This window comes from Setaria italica, chromosome VIII (genome assembly GCF_000263155.2).
Source record: "Setaria italica strain Yugu1 chromosome VIII, Setaria_italica_v2.0, whole genome shotgun sequence".
NCBI lineage: Eukaryota > Viridiplantae > Streptophyta > Magnoliopsida > Poales > Poaceae > Setaria > Setaria italica.
In genome coordinates this window covers 10,246,872-10,260,534 of record NC_028457.1, presented here as the reverse complement: position 1 = coordinate 10,260,534, position 13,663 = coordinate 10,246,872, and the positions used below count along the sequence as shown (strand labels likewise).

At 47.4% G+C, this 13,663-nt stretch overlaps 1 protein-coding gene across 1 annotated transcript; it reads left to right on the top strand.

The window, feature by feature from the left end:
* The first annotated feature begins 464 nt into the window (after positions 1–464).
* Positions 465–5,821, top strand: LOC101759426 (aquaporin SIP1-1). The gene is made up of 3 exons (XM_004978972.3): positions 465–938; positions 1,047–1,325; positions 5,449–5,821. The coding sequence occupies exons 1-3, from the start codon at positions 618–620 to the stop codon at positions 5,602–5,604; spliced, it is 756 nt and encodes a 251-aa protein (XP_004979029.1). The 5' UTR covers positions 465–617; the 3' UTR covers positions 5,605–5,821.
* The last annotated feature ends 7,842 nt before the right edge of the window (positions 5,822–13,663 follow it).

Sequence of the window (13,663 nt, the reverse complement as noted above, 5' to 3'; positions counted from 1 at the left end):
GGATTAAGAGTAAAACAAGCATGTGCTATCTCTCTACATTACCCGACCGCATTTAATTCCCGTGCTCTCTCCTTATCATTTGACTCAAAAAAGGTTTAAATCTTCGGCCCTATATTTCATCTTGTGGCATCATTTCATCAAGCTCTAACAATCTCCTTATCATCTCATCAAGCCTACAACCACGACGAGGTGCCTCCAGTTTTGGTTGTACTCATCTACAGATACCTTATGTTTACAAGGATTAATCTACTTAAAGTCCTTGTTTGCCAAAAAAATAATGTAATAAAGTCCTTATATAAATATAGAGTCATACATCAACAACTACTACCGCATAAATACAAAGACTTTTATTAACTGGTAGGTCAAACAAGTGGCAAGTACTGTAGTATACAATTTCTTCCTCATATCACAGAGAAAAAGAAATTAAAGAACTCGGATAACTTAGAAAAGATAAGCTCCTCGCTAAAAAAGAAAGTTAGAAAAGATAGGCATGGGTAGTTGGGAGGGATAGAGAGAAGAGTGAGAGAGGGCCGGGGCACGGCGACACCGTGCTCTCGTGTTTACAAATTGCAGTTTCCAAATTCTCGAGTCAAGAAGGGCGACCGGTGCCGGCGCGGATGGCGATGGGGGCGGCGGCGGCGCGCGGGGCGGCCGCGGACGCCGTGGTGACGTTCCTGTGGGTGCTGTGCGCCTCCGCGCTCGGCGCCACGACGGCGGCCGTCACGTCGCTCCTGGGGGTGGCGCAGGAGGAGGGCGGCGGCGGCCACTACGCGCTCCTCGTGACCGCGTCCCTCCTCGCGGCGCTCCTCTTCGCCTTCGACCTCCTCTGCGGCGCGCTCGGCGGCGCCAGCTTCAACCCCACCGACTTCGCCGCCTCCTACGCCGCCGGCCTCGACAGCCCCTCCCTCTTCTCTGTCGCGCTCCGCTTCCCCGCGCAGGTTCGGCTTCAATTCTTCTCCCCCAGTCCCCCTCAAGTACGGTACCCATCCCTCCTGAATTCGATCGAATCGAGTCGAGTTCTGAGGCGATTGCGTGCGTGTTGTCAGGCCGCCGGCGCGGTGGGCGGCGCCCTGGCGATCTCGGAGCTGATGCCGGAGCAGTACAAGCACACGCTCGCGGCGGCGGGGCCGGCACTCAAGGTGGATCCACATACCGGCGCCGTCGCCGAAGGGGTGCTCACCTTCGTCATCACACTGGCCGTGCTCTGGATCATCGTCAAGGGGCCCCGGAATCCCGTCCTCAAGACCATGCTGCTCTCGGTCTCCATCGTTAGCCTCATCCTCGCCGGGGCAGAGTACACGGGTCCTTCCATGAACCCAGCCAACGTCAGTATCTTTTACTTTTCCTTCCAATCTCCCTCCGTTTTGCTTCAATATTAATTTCCAATGTTAGTCACCGTCATCATCTTCAGTGCCAATTGCAAACACCCTACGCCTTTTTCTTGCGCTCAATTTTGTTACCGACCAAAGCAAATGCTTCCTTGATGTATGATACTCCATCCTGGACACGTGCAGTTTTAGAAGTACCATTCACAAAATCTAACTACAAAAAAGCTGGAGTCGTGTTAGAAATGAACCACCGGTCTACTAACAAATATACGTTCTTGGGAATGTCAGGCACTCGGGGCAAAAACTCGTACCTTGGGATCACAAGCTTCTATTTTAATTACCTGGGAAGCTTTTTTTTTTACATACTCCCTCTATTTCAAATTATAGTTCGTTTTGACTTTTTAAGATATAGTTTGTGATATGTATCTAAATATAATATATATCTAGGTGCATAGTAAAGAAAAGCCAAAACGAACTGCAATTTAGGACAGATTGAGTAACATACTATCACAAATATAGGTTTACATACCTGTTATTTATACTAAATCATTCTTTTAAATACTTTTACCGTATTATGCTACTGTTTGGGAAAAAAAACTTCTTGACAAATTATAACTCCAAAGCATCTGTGCTGTAATTTCTAATTATTCATTCTCCCTTTGAATTGTCCATCTGCGTCTGGGCAGTCAAAGATGCTTACAGAACAATCTCAGGTCCCACCTACTAATTCAGTCATTCTTTAGTTGTTTCTTCTTTTATTCCGCCAAAGTGAGAACACATGACCATGTTATCTACCCTGCCTGCTTTGCAAGAGACTCCCTCCGTTTCAAGTATACATGTGCGTCAATTTAAATAAGCTTCATATATTTTAAAGTAGAGTGAGTAACCAAATTAAATGTTTATTAATATATTATATGTTGATTCCTAAAAAAAATTCATAATATTATTATTTTGGTATTAGATTGATGTGAAGTTATAAAAGGTAACGGACAACGTTGTATCACTGAAATCATGAAAAGTTAGATGCAGCATCTAAAACGAGAGCATGAAGCAATATTCACTGAATCTTAGTAGAGTGGTCGACTCAAGTCAAGACACAACTAGGTTGCTTGTCCAAGGGAGGTGTGATATTCACAAGCCACTCAAACTGCACTACCAGCTATAAGTTCACTAGCTGAGAACTCACCTTCATACGCCTCCTTTTGTCTCGATTTAAAGTTAATCCGAGACAAAAGGTGCTTTAGTCCCGGATCAAATATCAATCAGGACTAAAGGTCCCCTTTTAATCCCAGGTCAAAAATCAGACACCCGTGGGAGACCCTTTAGATCCTTAAGACCAACTGGGACTAATGGTCACCCTTTAATCCCGGTTGGTGTTACCACCTGGGACTAAAGCTCTCGACCCTCTAATCCCAACCAGTTGGTAACACCAACCGGGACTAAAGGGTCACTCGGGACTAAAGGGTCCCCACGGGTGGTTGAAAAAGGACTAAACCCCTCGGACCCTCTAGTCTCGGTTTGTGTTACCAACTAGGACTAAAGACACAAACCGGATCTTTAGTCCCGGTTGGTAACATAAACCGAGACTAAAGGGTTCCCCACGAGTTAATACAAAAGGACTGCATTTTCCCCCTATATAGTCAGATGAGCTGTGTAGGTGGGATAGTAAGGAAGCTATACGCGAGGCTTGAGGTCGTGGGTTCGAATCCCACGCATCGCACACGCGCATATTTTGCGTGAAAAATCATGTGACTTGTGCGTGTGTGTTGGGGGCGCGGGCTCCCGGGAATTTCTAATATTTTTTGCGCAAAATCTTTAGTCCCGGTTCATATTGGGTGGGGGTTGTGCCTAGCATGGCGACCCCTTTAGTCCCGACTAGTTTCACCAACCGGGACTAAAGTTTAGTCCCGGTTGAGTAACCCAGGACTAAAGATCCTCCTTTCGCCTCGATTGTTTTATCCCGGATGGATTTTTGGGATATTTGCTCCCTACCAATCGGGACTAAAGGCGAGTTTTCCACCAGTGGTTCTAAAATTATGTTTGTATTTATGTGCTATTTCAAAGTGATGCACTGATGTTCCTACTTATAGTATCTCCAACATTATAGTTTGCCACTTGCTAATTGTGTATCCGTATTAGATAGCACCACAGATATCCCAGCTGCGGTCCATAGCGCCAGCAATTCTTGCCTTACTTTTTGGTTATTGGGCCATCTGGTCAGATTAAAGCTTGACTACTCAAGCCTTCATGCTGTGAATAGAATTGAAAGTACAAGCACTAAAATACTAAGCATGCTGATACAGTAGTAGAATATTGAAGCGAAGCCTAGTAGAATAAATCTTAGTATGAAGGAATCACCACAAATTTGGTAACAACATTGAGGTTCTTTTTATCGATAACTTTAATAATATTTCATTCATGTGTTGATTGTAAGTAATAATATTAGATCTGTTAAGTAAGCTTTGGTGGAGCCTATGACCTCCCAGGGTTGTAATCAACACATAGCCTCTGTGCCAACAAGCCAAGGAAGTCGCTTGCGCCGTCTTCCGATGATGTACCGCATAGCAAAGCTGAGCAACCCGCCGCAGTTCACTGCAAGCCTAATCGTCCTACAATGTCATTGCTGCAAGCGCCGTCCTCGGACACAGTCCCACACCGCACTGACAGCTGCCAAGCAACGCCAACCGCCGTGGTCCGCTGCAAGCAGCCAACCCAACAAACATGCAGCAACCCCTGGCCGCCACCACAGCTATAATCGCTTCCATGTGAGCTCGGCAACCCCCGTCAAACTTGCCATCCTGCACCATGCCACCTTGCTGCGCCGCAAGCCCATCGTGGCGGAACCGCCACCACCGGCGGCAGCCTCCCATGACCATCGACATCACTAGTATTGCCACAAACCAAGTTGGATCTCTAGAAACGACGCCTCCAAGGAGGGCATGACTCCAATGGCACTGCCATCACTCGTCCAGAGTCCGGACAAGGTTTTCACCCAGAGAACCTCGTGCAGCAGGGATAGAGCTCCAACATGATGCCCCCAACGGGAAGAACGACGTCCTAGGGCGCTGCCGCCACCATCACCAACAAGATCACCGGCAAAGGCTTTTGCCCGAAGCATCCCATCTTATGCTGCTGCACACACATAGCCTGGACAATAGCCATGGAAGCCCTCTCGGGGGTGGCGCCGCCACCCGACCTCCTCACATCACACTGCTGTGCCTTTTCATCTACTGCCACTGCACGCCCACACCCTGCGCTCGCCGCCCAGAGACGCCACCGACCTCAAATTTGCCATGTCGGCTACCACCATGAGCCAAATCCAGCACACGGCCGCCACACTCACTCTTGCCAAGCCGACAAAGCTACCTTCGTCGCCTCCAGGTCATCAGCCCGCCCGTGCACTACACGAGTGAGGCTGCCTCCTTGCTCCACGATGGCGAGCGCGCCATTGCTACCGTGCGGCCTCCTCCCAACGCTCCCCGCTTGCTGCCGCCAAACTGCAGCGCCGTCGCTGCCCCACACGCTGCCGCACGGCCTACACACCTACTTTAGGATAGGCCGAGGGGATCTGGGCGGATGCGGCTGCCAAGCTGCAAGCGGATGCAGCACTTCAGACTTGCGTGCCCGCCGACATCTTGCGTGCCTACACGACCACCAGCCACAAGCATGAGGCCACCAACAGTAGCTGCCACCACATGACCTCCCCTAGTTGCCATCCTCCACGCGCGTGAGCATCGGAGCCCGCGCCGCCGCCAAGCCTCCTCGCCGGATCTGGTGCCCCAGATCTGGGCGGCATTGCTACCTATGGCAAGACAGCAGGGCGCTAGAGCCCCGCTGCCACCATCCTCACCAGCCCCCGGGCTTCCGGCAGCTAGCTCTGGTAGCGACAATGTGGCAGAGGAGAGGGGAGGGCCTAGCGGCGCTGAGGTATGGTCGCCGCCCAAGTCACCCAGTGGAGAGTGACGCGGGGGCATCGAGCGTATTGGATTGGTAATGAGTAGCATCAAGATATTCTTTTGTTTGTATCTACTTTCCTGCACTTTCCTAAACAAACATTAATGCTTACTTAGTTTACTTATTTCTTTGTAATTTGTGTGTTTTGGTCAATTATCATAAACAGGCATTTGGCTGGGCATACGTTAACAATTGGCACAACACATGGGAGCAGCTATATGTGTACTGGATATGCCCCTTTATTGGGGCCATGCTTGCTGGATGGGTCTTCAGAGCGGTGTTCCTACCATCAGCACCTAAGCCGAAGACCAAGAAAGCGTGATACATTGCAATCCTGGATTCATATATATAGTCATCATTTGGTGTTGGATGTTGGTTTGAAGAATCAGAAAACACAGGAATATCAAAGAAGTTCATGATGTATTTGATTTCCTCAACTTACAACAAATCTGGTATTGTGCTTTATTACTTATGTGTCATTTTATTTGTATAATGAATTTAGCTAATTAGCATATCTTATTTATCTTTTTATTCTTTCACGCTTTTTTTCCTTTTTAGTATGACAAAATCATCAATCCCAACTGGAAGTCAAAATTTGCTATTGGACATCTTATAAACGTGGAATTTGCTTTCGAACATCGTTCAATGTTGGTTTTGCTATAGAACACTATCCCTTCATGATAATTAGGTAGTGAGGGCACATAACCATGCAGGCCGTTGCTTTGCTAGATTGCTATCTTCTGCTACCAACTTTTAAATGGCAAGCATCTCATGACAAGGTTCCAAATCAGAACTGTTATCATCAAAATCACCTCTACCATCTAAACCAGCAACTTATAATAAGTCAATAAGAGCATCTCTAATGGTCTCCCTTTCCCAATCTAACTACTGTATTGGGAGAGTTGGTGAAAAAATAATACTCCAGCAGACCCCCTTTACGTTTCCCTTTTCCCTATAATTATTGGGACAAACCAATAATTCACCCCAACTCTTCCCAAATAAAGGAGGAGGTGTGACTCTCCCAATAAAGTAGTTGGATTAGGATAATATTATTGGGAGATTGTAAAAGCAACTCTCCCAATAACAATGAAAGTAATGAAAGTGATATTAGGATATCCCCATGAACTTGTAATTGGGAAATATTTATTGTGGGACTGTTGGAGATGCTCTAAGCAAACTAGATATGTCATCAATCATCATCTTCGTTAGAATCCTCCGTAACCTCAGCACCATCAAAGTTTCCATGATTCATGGAAGAGATAGGTTCTCCATGTAAGTTCCATGTTGTGTACCCTTTTAGAAACCCATCTTATATCAAGTGCTCTCGTACATCACTTGCCTCTTTCCAAAATGAGTTAACACACTTTCTACAGCGGCATAATATCTTGTTGCTTACAGCTGAATTCCTAAATGCAAAAGCTAGAAAATTGTTCACTCCCTGCAAATACACTTTGGTGTGCCTACATATAATGTTTTATGTTAAATCCCATGTTAGGGCTTATTTGGTAGAGCTCCATCTGATTCTGATTCTCTATGGGAGCTGATTCTCTGAGAGAAGTGATTCTGTGGCTGAAAGTATTTCTTTTTTATTCTTTAGATATACCCTTAAGAGTGAATTTCACACTAGGTCCTTAAACTATTCCCAAGGTGTCATCTAGGTTCATGTACTTTTAAAGTGGTCATCTAAGTCCATGATCTAATAAAGAGTGATTGTGGAGGTCCACGAGCATCCATGGAGGCACCTTTTTCTTATGCGGCAATGCCAGCGTGGCAACAAGTTGAAAAAAAGACCCCTTCCATCTTTTATTTCTCAATCTCTCATCCAGTACACCGACCAACACTGGTTTGGGGCCGCTGGCCGCCACCTCGCTGGGTTCTGTGTCATCAATCGTCATGTACTGGTCTCGCACTACACCTTGCCTCGGCAGGCGCGCTCCCACCTCGCAACGTGCTGGGTCCGAGCTCCACGCTGGGACAGGGGCTCGGAGGTTGGGCTGTGGTACTGATGGCCGTGGCGCGGGCTGCCGGCGAGGTCGTGTGCGCACCGGCCCCATGCCTCACCACCCTGCTTGCCGTTGGCGAGCATGGCCCCCCGCCGGTGGCATCCGGCCGCACACCATCCTGGGCTCCTGGTGCTCAAGCAAGCAGAGGGCGAGGAGCAGCAATGCAGCTGCAGCCACCAACGAGCAATTGAAGCTGTCATCTCTCATCTCACATGACCATCACACAAGAAATAAGCAATGACCAATCGATTAGCATGAAAATCAAACGATTCGTCCAAACTTCCGCTAATGCAGGACCATTGGGAATGGGAATGAGCCAGGTCGACCCGTTGGTACCTAGCCCGACCCATAAGAATGAGGCTGTTGGGGAATTGGCCCAAGATCACGAGCTGGAGGGATTGTTTCCTGCCGAAACGCTTCTGTATGTCCGGAGGTCCCTCTCCCCGTGAAAAACCACCCCATCTTTCCCTAGCCCTCCCGATTCGCGGAGGCTAGGAAGGTGGGAGGCCACGGAAGTGGGAAGTGGAAGGAGGCATCGGAACCTCTGGGGGTCCCCCGAGGTCAGCATACGGGAGCTAGGTAGCGACCCCCGAAGTCCGTGGAAGAGGGCGACGAGAACAGGGCAGCCCGCGGGGTTGTAGAGTGGGCAAAAGCCCTATCTCAGTCGTTCGGGACCCTCCCGGAGACCTCCGGCTCCCGCGGGGGGACCGTCCTTCCGGGAGGGGCCGACGAACGGGGAGCCCTAGTCCGGTCCCCAGACGTGGCCTCAATGAGGCGAACTTTTGCATTTAGGCATCATCTAAAGAGAAAAGGTGTAACACCAAGTGTGTTTAAGGTCTAACGAGGGCCATCATTAGGTCAATGATGAAATTTGGCTCAAAAAGGGGTCAAATGAGTTGAGTGCAAATTTGAATTAAAATTGACCTAAAATTCAAATTAATGAATCAAACTTGGAAAAATTTGACCAAATTTGGAATCAAGAGATTGAAGGTGTTTAGAGTTCACATGGATCAAGTTTGAGATCAAATTCAAGTCAGAAGGGCCTCAAATGCATAGTCAAAATTGTTGACTTGGGACAACTATTCAAAATCTAAAAAATTCCTAAGTCTGAAAACAGTGTCAAGTGGTCACCTTTGGATTTGATTCCTGAGGGATTTCATATTGAAACCTTGGATTGTTTTGGATCAGAAGTAATCTTGGATATCCAGTTATTTGAATGAGCAAGTTGTTGATCAACAAAAACAAAGGATTCAAATTTAAATCGAAGTTTAAAGTTTGAAGGTTATTCTGTTTTTGGGTGATCACTGACAAAACTGAATGGCTACTACCATTGCACCCTAAAGACAGTGAGGAGTGGTCTATTTTGGTTTAAAATTTTGAAGATGTTTGCATGCGGATGTTGGACAAGATCATGCAAAATGGGATCTATACTCTATGATCAACAAATTATAGTAGTTGTTGAATAGGGAAAAATGAGTTTGGATATTCAAATTTGAGCTCAAAGATTGAAAACAGCACTGTTTTGGTTTTGGCTGTTTAACTGCAGAACATGTTCTAATGGGCTCGAGTTTTGCCCAAAGTTTAGAGAATTGTATCTCCTAATCTGTTGCTCCTTGAGACAAAAGTGCTATCTATGATTTGTAGCAGATTGAACCATCTTCAATTTTGGTTAAAGGAGATCGTGGAGCTTGGATTGAAAGTTGAGCGCAATATTGGTTTGAAATCGGGCGGAAATGGAGAAAAGGGGAGAGGAGCAGAGCAGCAGTGCTGTCATGCAACTGCTTGCCGCCGATGGTCGGAGGCGGTTTCGCCCGTGCCACACACTGGCGTTGTGAAGCAGGCAAGCAGGCATGAGGTGCCTGATGCGGAGGTGGTAAAAATTTGAATAAATACCACACCCGCCAGCCGTGTTCATCCGTTTACCACCGCCGCCCCTTTTTCACTGCCCCTTGGTCGCCGGCAATTTCCGTCACCATCCGACCATCACCGTCTGATTCCCTCTGCCAGAACCGTCGCCTTGACGTCCTAAACCCATTCCTTAAGTCATTTTTCAGCCCCATCCTCTGAAACGCCCTCCCGCCACCGCCTTCTCTAACACCGGCTGCTCCTCTGTTTGTAGTAAGCCGCTGCCGTGGAGCCCTAGGTTGTGGAGGTCGTGGTAGCGTCTTAGGGTCTTGGGGTGTGGCTTAAGTGGTGGAGTTGGTGTAGTTGCCGCCTATTGGCTAAGAGTACTTAAATAAATACTTAACCTTTATAAGATGCATAATTTTTGAATAATGTTTTATATTCACAAATGTTTATTAATCCATAGGGATTAGGTTTTTAAGATTAGAAATTATCTATAATATTTTTTAAATAAAAGAAAAGGCTTAAGTTAGGTTAGTTAAGAAAATAATTTTAGGGCTAATCTTTTTTGGGTAGTTTAGCGTTGGCTTGCAACTTTATCATGAAGATAAGTTGTATAGTCTGTTTTTATGAAAAAGTTTTGCATTACTAACTATGACTTGCATCATACCGTAGAATCTGAAGCACTTGATGTGGAATTTGTGGAATTGTCTGAAGAACCTCAGGATTTCAAGGAGATTATTGAGCTTGCTCCTGTTATTGAAGGCTCTTTTGATGACGCGAACGTTTTTAGGACCTAGGGCAAGCCCTGGAGCATCTACACATATTATTTTCAGAGATTTATATTCACATGTCCAAATTATTGGCTATTTCTCTATTTATGCATTAAGTCTAGGAGTTAATTGAAATCTTACTTTTATGCACAATCCAACCTTGTTTGTTAGGACATCTTTGCTACCTGTTCAAAATAACTAGTAATGTCCTATGCTTAGCATTGCTTAGAATCTATCTTTAGAGTAACTTTTGTTGCTCATTAACTTAAGGTAATCATGTTCATACATGTCGGATTTAGAAGCCCAGTAGTCCACCAGGGGATTACCCAAGTGGTTGATTTGTAGGCAGAGGGGATTGCGAAACCAAGAACTCAAAAGTGATCACGAGAACATTAGGCCTCTGGAGAGTAATACCCTACGTCATGTATTCTGGTGGTTTGTACCGGAATGCTTGTAGACTTGCAAAGGTTTCTTCTAGATCTGCGACTAGATCATCCAGATTTCTTGTCTTGATGACTACGTCATCTACATAAGCTTCTACGTTGCGGTGTAGTTGCTTCTTGAAGCACATCTGGATGGCACGTTGATAGGTCACACCTACATTTTTTAGCCCAAAAGATATTGTTTTGTAGCAAAATGCACCAAACGGGGTGATGAAAGCTGTTTTGGCTTGATCCTCTTCTTTGAGGGCTATTTGATGGTAGCCTGAGTAGCAGTCTAGAAAGCAGAGCAAAGCGCACCCAGCTGTGGAGTCAACTGTTGGGATACGAGGTAGGCTACACTAGCGCAATTCAAAAATTCTACCGCATATAACCAGGAAGAACTGCCGTATAAGGATCACGGGATTACCACTCGACGCACTACTGGTGCGGAAGATGTAGATATGCGTCGATGCAGTGAAGACGATCACGTAGTCGTACGTAGTCGATCAACGTAGTCGTACGTAGTCGATCACATCCAGCAGCTCCTCAGCAGCTCGTCCACATGCAGCAAGATCGCCTCCGGAACCGCGGCTCGTCGTCGGCTCGTCGTGGCTCGTCGGCGGCTCGTCCAAGTGCTGCAGGCGCAACACCTCCAAGGTATCCACACGTGCAGGGAGGAAGCGTCGCAAGCCGGACTGCTAGATCCACGAGTTGCAACAGGCGAGGGCGTGGGAGGCGCGGCAGGTGTGTTTCGCCAAAAAGGTGTAAACCCTAGGGCGCCTCCACCCCTCTATTTATAGAGGTTCCTGATGGGCCTCTAGATCCGAGGCCCATTAGTACTCCTAAACCTAATCCAACTCGAATCAGATCCGAATTGGGCTTCCAGCCCCTTAAGTGTGTGACCCTATGGGTTCGGATACGTATAGACATGGCCCGAGTACTCCTACTCGGCCCAATAGTCGGTAGCGGCCTCTAGCAAGACGTGCCAACTCCTATACGCACACGAAGATCATATCAGACGAACCATCACAACATAATATACATGCTATTCCCTTTGCCTCACGATATTTGGTCTAGCTTCAAGCCGACCGCTCTTTCTCGATCCTGTGATTCGGAATCCCTTTGTAGGTTAACTCTTAATCGTACGTAGCATGGCCATGCATTTTCGGATCCGATCACTCGAGGGGCCCAGAGATATCACTCTCAATCAGAGAGGGGCAAATCCCATCTTGACTCACCATGTCTCATAGCATGCTTCTTGACAAACCCGAAAGCTACCTTTATAACTACCCTGTTACGGCGTAGCGTTTGATAGCCCCTAAGTAGGTCGATCCACATCTAGAATACATGCGACAGTCTTAGGTCTAAGGACAAAGCGTATATGTTGTTTAAAGAGAGAACTACTTCTCGTGTTGGGTCAGTCCTAGCACATGTCTCCACATGTGTCCACATTATTAGTTCAACATCTCCTTGTCCATGACTTGTGAAACATAGTCATCAACTAATACATGTGCTAATCTAATATTCATGTGTGTCCTCACATGAACTCCGACTAGGGATAACTTTAGAATAACCATACAAGTAAAGAGTTTCACATACAATTCACATAATTGCAAATCAATTCAAGTAGCCTTCAATGGATATTCAATGAACACAACATACAAATCATGGATACAAATGGAATATCATCATCTCTATGATTGCCTCTAGGGCATACCTCCAACATCAACTACCTAGTCGATCCTGGGTAGTCCAAAGGGGTCCTTTGGGCAATGCTTGTTGAGGTCTGTGTAGTCGATGCACATCCTTCACTCATTGTTCTTCTTGCGAACGAGTACAGGATTAGCTAGCCAATCAGGATGGAAAACTTCTTTGATAAACCCTGCTGTGAGTAGTTTGGCTAGCTCTTTTTTGATTGCATATCTTCTGTCATGGGCGAACCTTCAAAGTCGTTGTCTTTTTGGGGTGGCTTTGGGGTTGACATTTAATGAATGCTCAATCAGCTCCTTGGACACACCGGGCATGTCAGCTGGCTTCCAACTAAAGATCTCGCCAGCTGTCAGAGTATATAAAGGAGGGCAGGGGTACCTAGCTCGGCAGGTCAGACCTCAAGGTCATACCTCAACACCCAAGCCCAGGACACCCAAGAACAACCCTAGATCATCAATCCCCAAGATCAATACAAACCAACACACAGGACGTAGGGTATTACGCGATCTAGCGGCCCGAACCTATCTAAATCGTGTTCCCTGCGTCACCATTGATTCCTTGATTCTCGACGACCCTTACCGCATAAAAGACCACCTAGGGTACCCCCTAGGCGGGTTGCCGGTCTAAAACACCGACAGTTGGCGCGCCAGGTAGGGGACTCGTCGAGTTTCTCAGTGCGAACTCAATGGCACGGTCGCCATCAAGCCCATCTTCGCTATTGAAGCGGGCGCAACCTTCGTTTTTGGATCCTGGCTCTGCATCGCCGATGGCGCCGGATCATTCCGGCACCAGATCGTCAATTCCGACAGCGACCTCGGGTTCCACCGCGATTCGAACTCGAACTCCGACGGCGACTCCGGGTCCGACTACAACTTGGAGTCTGACGGCGACTCTGGGTCCAACTATAACTCGAAGTCCGACAGCGACTCTGAGTTTGACTACAACTCGAAAGTCCGACTACATCGCAAGCTCGCCGACGACTACGGGCGGCTCGCCGATGATTTCTTTGACTATGTCGCGGGCACGCCGACAACCACGGTCGGATTGCCGACGACTCCGTCGACTACGGGCAGCTCATTGATGACTTCAACTACATTGTGAGCTCGCCGACGACTACTGGTGGTCGGCAACGACTTCGACTACTCCCCTCGACTACTTCGCTCGGCAACACGCTGATGACTACTACGTCATGATGCTCGCCGACAATTTCTCCGAGTACGTCGCGGCGCTCGCCGACTACTATAGGCGGCTCGCTGACGACAACTCCGACCACATCGCGACGCCCGCTGACGACTACTACTCGTTTCGACTACAAGGCTAGTCGAGGGTGGACTACCCCAACTCTTCGTCTCGACTAAAAAATTAGTCGGGGCAAACTTCGCGTCGTCAACAACTAGTCAGAATCGCCTCCGACTAGTCGACTTCGTCAACAACCGTTACGGCTTCATCAACGACCGTCACGGCTTCATCAACAATCATCCACGAATCAAGCTAAGTCACTTTTCTAAATTATTTTCTGGCTTATTTTCCGTTTGCGCGCAACACGAGCTCTACTGGCTGGAAACTCTTGCGCGCAACGCGTGCTCTATTCGCCGGAGGGCAGCAAACTCTTTCGCGCTACCGCGCTC

Bases quoted from the DNA above. Each gene is read 5' to 3' on its own strand.
- LOC101759426 (XM_004978972.3), top strand. From the start codon at position 618: ATGGCGATGGGGGCGGCGGCGGCGCGCGGGGCGGCCGCGGACGCCGTG. The intron at 939-1,046 runs GTTCGGCTTCAA...GCGTGTTGTCAG, and splicing joins CGCTCCGCTTCCCCGCGCAG to GCCGCCGGCGCGGTGGGCGG. The intron at 1,326-5,448 runs GTCAGTATCTTT...TATCATAAACAG, and splicing joins CTTCCATGAACCCAGCCAAC to GCATTTGGCTGGGCATACGT.